This window comes from Suncus etruscus, chromosome 1, assembly GCF_024139225.1.
Source record: "Suncus etruscus isolate mSunEtr1 chromosome 1, mSunEtr1.pri.cur, whole genome shotgun sequence".
Lineage (NCBI taxonomy): Eukaryota > Metazoa > Chordata > Mammalia > Eulipotyphla > Soricidae > Suncus > Suncus etruscus.
The window spans coordinates 168943879-168950104 of NC_064848.1; the positions used below are offsets into that span (position 1 = coordinate 168943879).

Below are 6226 nucleotides of genomic sequence, written 5' to 3' on the forward strand. Positions count from 1 at the left end.
TAACAAAGGGGGGATTCAGGGAAAGATTCTGCAAGAGGCCAGGGGAGAAAGAAGCAGGATGGAGGGGTAAGAGGTAGGTTTTAGTTGCAGGGCAGTTTAAGTAGCCTGCTTAAAAGGTCAGCTTAGAAGCCACACATGGTGGCTAGGGCCTTATAATAAAGTTTCATGTTTCCTGAAATCTGTTTGCTGTGGGTCATTTTCTCGTCATTACCTGAATCATCAGACCCACCGGCTGGAAGGGGATGCAGGCGCCTGGGCAGACCAAGAAAGGCCTCTTCCTTCATCTCACCATCATCCAGCACCATCCAGGACTCTCATGATTTATTACGTCAGTTGCTGGGGTCTGAACTTGGATTAGCCACATGCAAGACCAGTAAACTCTTTTTTTTTTTTTGTTTTTGTTTTTGTTTTTGGGCCACACCCGGCGGTGCTCAGGGGTTACTCCTGGCTGTCCGCTCAGAAATAGCTCCTGGCAGGCACGGGGGACCATATGGGACACCGGGATTCGAACCAACCACCTTTGGTCCTGGATCGGCTGCTTGCAAGGCAAACGCCGCTGTGCTATCTCTCCGGGCCCATAAACTATCTCTTACACTCTGCTTAAATTCCCTTTCCCCATTTCTTTTAGCAGAATTTATTCAGATATGGTTTAATGGGAGTGGCATGCCTACCATTTTCTGCTGAGGACCACAGGAATGTATGTGTACCTGTCCCAGCCACCTGAAATAACTTTTCTGGCATGGCTTCAAACTCATTCACATGAAACAGGATTAAGTCCAACTTCTTGGGAATATGCTTTTCTGGCAGTCAGGATACTTGAAATTGGCTTGTAGTGTCTGAATCACTTGCTTCCTTTTTTCTTTTTTCTTCTTCTTTTTTTTTTTTTTTTGTTCCAACATTTATTGAGCACTTTTCAATGTGCCAGGCATGGTGCAAGGCGTTGGGTATAACAATGGTTAAGACACAGTCCCTCAAGGAGCTCACAGTCTAATGGTAAACTACGGAGTAAACTGAGGCACAGAGTGGTAAATGACTTACCCAATGAGGTAGAAATAGCTAGGTACTTGAAATGCGAGACTAGAGCTGGCGAGAGGGCAGGGTATTAAAGTAAACCTCATCCAAAAAGCAAGGCTGCAGACTGAGACCTATTACAAAATCGGCTTGCAAAAAGGTAAAAATAGCTTCCACTTTCACAACAACTGAATCCAACTCTTTCAATGAATGAAATTACCTGGTGGCATTTCTATGATTGCCCCTGCTCCCCCAAACCTAGAGGTATGCCACCGGTCTGCTTGGACACAGTGACTCTGCAGAAATCTTGAAATCTAATCCGAGCACTGGGAGTCATCCTGATTTAGTTAATAAACTTTAAAATGTGTAGCATATCTAAGATACTTCTACATGTAGAAGTCTGGGGGAAAAATTCTCTAACCCTCCTTCAGAGGATTCTAATAAGTTATAGATACCACAGAAATTAGAGAATTTGTTACTCTCCATATATACATTATTTTTGGCTATACAAGCTTCATTTAGATGTCTCTTAAGGAATCCAGACACTGTACAGATATATACACAAAGACATCACATAGAGCTGCATGTGTTCAACCACCCAACGCACAGTAACTGAATACAGGCACGTGCCTGTGTAAGGCAATTTCTTTTGGGATAAAGACACATGATCTTCGAAGGAAAGGGTGACTCCAAGAAGAATCTTCTATTTTCTTGACACTCTACGATGCGGTCATTTCAGCAGGCGAACGAACGGTTCAGTTCACTGACAGAAAGCAGTGAATGGGAAAAGTTCAATGTCAAATGTGGTGACCAGAATAATCCAGTCAACTAAGCAGCCAACCACTCACTGAGGCTACTGGCCTCTGCTGCTACTGAGACAGCGGAAATGTCGGGAACGAGTTATTGCCCCTAGAATAAAATCTGACACAAAATTCACCCCTTTAGGGTATCCAAAAAAAAAAAAAAAAACCCAGTCCAGGAATTCTGAAACATTATCAGGTGCTCACATCAAGCAACTCTTCGCTTTGCTGCAGAGGATGTTCTTCTTTATCGGGCTGTTTTGGTTTGCTTTTTTTAGATGAAGAGGCCCTTTCACCTTCAGACGTTTTATTATTTGAGTGATCTTGTTCCACTTCACATAAATAAACATCAATGGGTCCGTTGGTGCTCCTTATATGTACTGTAATAGAATCTTCTCTCGGTACTGGAACATCCAATCTGGTCTCTGCTGGTGCTTTAACTGCAATAACAATCTGTTCGTGGAAAGCTTGAATACTATGGATATCTTGATATGTCACATATGCTAGTCTTTCATTTTCTTTGTCATCTGTTAACTCAAACAATTGCTGAGAACAGTCTTTGATCAAGTTATCCAGAGCATCCTCCATCGCTGACAAGTTGGAAAGCTCTTCCTGTAGCTTCTTTTGTTGCGGGACTGCTCCAAAATTGCTCAAATCTGATCCTATCCATCGAATATGATTCTTGGATTTCTTCTCAACCAGCTCTATTCCATCTAAGACGTTGGTGATGTCATAGACTCTCCGCTTTCGTACTCCCAGTTTTGTTGCAACCTTGTTTAAGTCAAGAATGCCCCCAGGGGCAGATCTGACAAGATCCATAAATTTTCGAGTTAAATAAACCAGTGATACATCAAAACGAGGTCTCTTCACTTTTAGAGCTTTTCTCATGGACACATATTGTACATTATCTTCTAAATTAATTCTTATTTTTGATGGCAGCAGGCCCTCGACGTTGATGGGGTCCCTGCAGCGGCGGCGCACTGTCTCCTGCGCGGGGTCCACGAGCAGGCTGGGCAGTCTGCGCGCCGGCGGCTGCTGCTTCTGCTGCAGCTTCGGCTGCTGCTTGTGCTGCTGCTTGTGCTGCTGCTGCTGCTGCTGCGGCTTCTGCTGACTCATGCTGCGGCCTCGCGCCCTGCCGGCTCTCCCGCCTTCGCCCGCTCCGCTCGGCTCCGCCCCCGGGCGACCCGCTCGCCGGCGCAGCGCTGCGGGGCCCGCGGCCAGTTCCGAGAAACCCGCGCCCGGCCCCGGCCCCCGCGCACGAACTTCTCCTCCTCCTCTTCCCCCGACCGGCCCCGCGTTCGGGGCAAGCGGGGAGGCGAGCGGGACCGAGAGCGCGGGTGTCAGGACGCCAGGCCCGCCATGTTCGCCCCTTTTTTCTTTTTTAATTAAAAAAGAACAGGTTTTATTTGGAAATTCTGAGGAAGGGGAGGGAGAAGAAGAGGGAGAAAGAAATGTGCTCAATGGGCGGGCTGTAGAGATAGCATAGCGGTAGGTAGGTTGTTTGCCTTGCAAGTGGCTAACCCAGGTCCGATGTTGGTTTGAATCCCGGCATCCCATATGGTCTCCCGTGCCTGCCAGGAGTGATTTCTGAGCACAGAGCCAGGAGTAACAACTGAGTATCGCTGAGTGTGGCCCAAGCCCCCCCACCCCCTTCTCCCAAAAAAAGCGCTCAAGAGAGAATATGGACTTCTTCAAAGGCAAGAGAGTTCCTGTGCACATTCAGTATAAAAGTATGAAAGTACACAGTTTAGTAGCACCATTAGGGACCATATGGGATGCTGGGGATCAAACTCGGGTCTATCCTGGCTTAGCAGCATGCAAGGCAAACGCCCTACTGCTGTACTATCACCCTGGCCCCTCAATGGTGATTATTAATTTCTCTTTCCTTGTAGAATATGAGCCCTAGGAGGATTAGAGAAGCTAGTTTGTCAAGCTTCCACAAGTTGTACACTCGTACCTAGGATACAGTACAGGGTAGGTATTGACTTGATTAAATGAATGTAACTTAGTTTTGAGAGCCTTTTAATTTACAAGTGATGGGAGTGGGTATGATTTAAGACATCTATAGTAGTGGTTCTTTCATGCTATATATTCTAGAATTAGAATCTTTTAAAGATAAGACTGGACACCAGAGAGATAGAACAGTGGTAGGGCATTTGCCTTGCACACAGCTGACTCTGGACTGATGGTTGATTCTCGACATCCCATATGGTTCTCCAAGTGATTTGAGTGCAGAGCCAGGAGTAACCCCTGAATGCTGCCGAGTGTGACCCAACCCCCCCCCCAAAGATGACTGATCTCAACTTTTTGGGTGGGGGGGTGCAGCACACCTGGCAGGTCTGGGATCTGTGCTCAGTAATTATTCTTGGGGGCCATAATGATAGCACAGTGGTAGGGCATTTTTACCTTGCACGTGGACGACCCGTGACGGGACCCGGGTTTGATCTCTGGCATCCAATATGGTCCCCTGAGCACTGCTTGGTGTGGCCCCAAAACAAAAGTTATTTCTGATAGGTGCAGGGGACTATATTGGATGCCAGAGAAGGTTGACTGAGTAACACAAAAGCTCTACCCATCCTGCTATTGCTCCTGCCCTAATCTCAACTCTTTTTTGTTTGTTTGTTTTTCTTTGTTTTTGGGTCACATCCAATAGCACTCCTGGCTATGCACTCAGAAACCGCCCCTGGCAGGTGCAGGGTACCATATGGGATGCCGGGATTCAACCACCATACCTCTGCATGAAAGGCAAATGCCTTACCTACATGCTATCTCTCCGGCCCCCCTAATCTCAACTCTTTTTTTTGTTTTGTTTTGGTTTTTGGTTTTTGGGCCACACCTGGCAGTGCTCAGGGGTTACTCCTGGCTGTCTGCTCAGAAATAGCTCCTGGCAGGCACGGGGGACCATATGGGACACCGGGATTCGAACCAACCACCTTTGGTCCTGGATCGGCTGCTTGCAAGGCAAACACCGCTGTGCTATCTCTCCGGGCCCCTAATCTCAACTCTTAATAAAAAAAAAAAACACAATGAAATGGAGCCTGTAGCACAGTGGATAGGGAGTTTGCCTTACTCAGGGCTAATCTGGGTTCAATCTCCAGCATCCCATATGGTCTCCCAAGACTCACCTGGAGTAACCCCTGAGCATCACTGAATGTGACCCAAAAAACAAAAACTGAAACAAGTAAAAAAAAAAAGCAAAATAGGGGCCGGAGAGAGCATGGAGGTAGGGTGTTTGCCTTGCATGCAGAAGGACGGTGGTTCGAATTCCATTCCGGCATCCCATATGGTCCCCCGAGCCTGCCTGTGCTTTCTGAACCTAGAGCCAGGAGTAACCCCTGAGCACTGTCAGTTGTGACCCAAAAACCAAAACAGAACAAAACAAAACAAAACAAAACAAAAACCCAGCAAAATAAATCGAATGGGACTAGTTGAAGAGATAACAACTGCTGAGTCATCCCAGATGGCCCCATCTCTGGGCTCAGATCTCTGGAACCTCCTCATAATGGGGACAGGCCAAGCTCGCAGTTTCTTTAAGAGGCCAGGTGCCCTACCCATACCCGACACCCTTCAGCATATATGTGGCTAAGCTTTACAGATCCACAACTAATTCTAAGAAGTGCCTAGGTGCTGAGTTTTTCTAGTTTGACAGAGTCTTAAGTGCAACTGCGTCACTTCCAAATTTCATAGTACTTAAAACTAGTAGGAACACAGAAAATTAGATGGGAAAGTTGCATAGAAGCCCACTCAAAAACTCAGTGAGTGGAACAGTAATAGAAGACTCAGCACTAAACCGCTTACTAAGCAGTAAAAAGGCAGACAATGACTTCAGTCACACCATTGTGAGAAACATATAACAAGCAATACAAATGATTTTATGCCTGCTAAGAGAGTGAGCTTGGGAGGATAGGTAGAAAACTGGGAACTTGGATAAAGGGGGGAAGGTCACACTGGCGGGTTTGATGTTGGAACATTGAATGCCTAAAACTATTGTATTATGAACAACTTCATGGTGTTAAAAAAGTCTCAGACAAGTGAAATGGGGATAAATGTTAACATGTAACCATATTAATTCAACTATAATAACTTTTTTTTTTTTTTTTTTTTTTTTTTTTTTTTGGTTTTTGGGCCACACCCGGTGACGCTCAGGGGTTACTCCTGGCTATGCGCTCAGAAGTCGCTCCTGGCTTGGGGGACCATATGGGATGCTGGGGGATCGAACCACGGTCCGTCCTAGGCTAGCGAAGGTAAGACAGGCACCTTACCTTTAGCGCCACCGCCCGGCTATAATAACTTTTTTTTGGTTTTTGAATCAACACCTGGCAGAATTCAGGGGTTTTACTCCTGCTCTGCCCTCAGAAATTTTTCCTGGCAGACTCGGGACTATATGGGATGCTGGAATTTGAACCACCATCCGT

The 6226-nt window shown here is 46.4% G+C and overlaps 1 protein-coding gene across 1 annotated transcript; it reads right to left on the reverse strand.

The window, feature by feature from the left end:
• Nucleotides 1–861: 861 nt before the first annotated feature.
• Nucleotides 862–2927, reverse strand: LOC126033255 (transcription factor E2F6). Its single transcript, XM_049790317.1, has one exon. It carries the CDS (start codon nt 2925–2927, stop codon nt 2007–2009), a length of 921 nt encoding a protein of 306 aa, XP_049646274.1. The 3' UTR covers nt 862–2006.
• Nucleotides 2928–6226: the final 3299 nt, after the last annotated feature.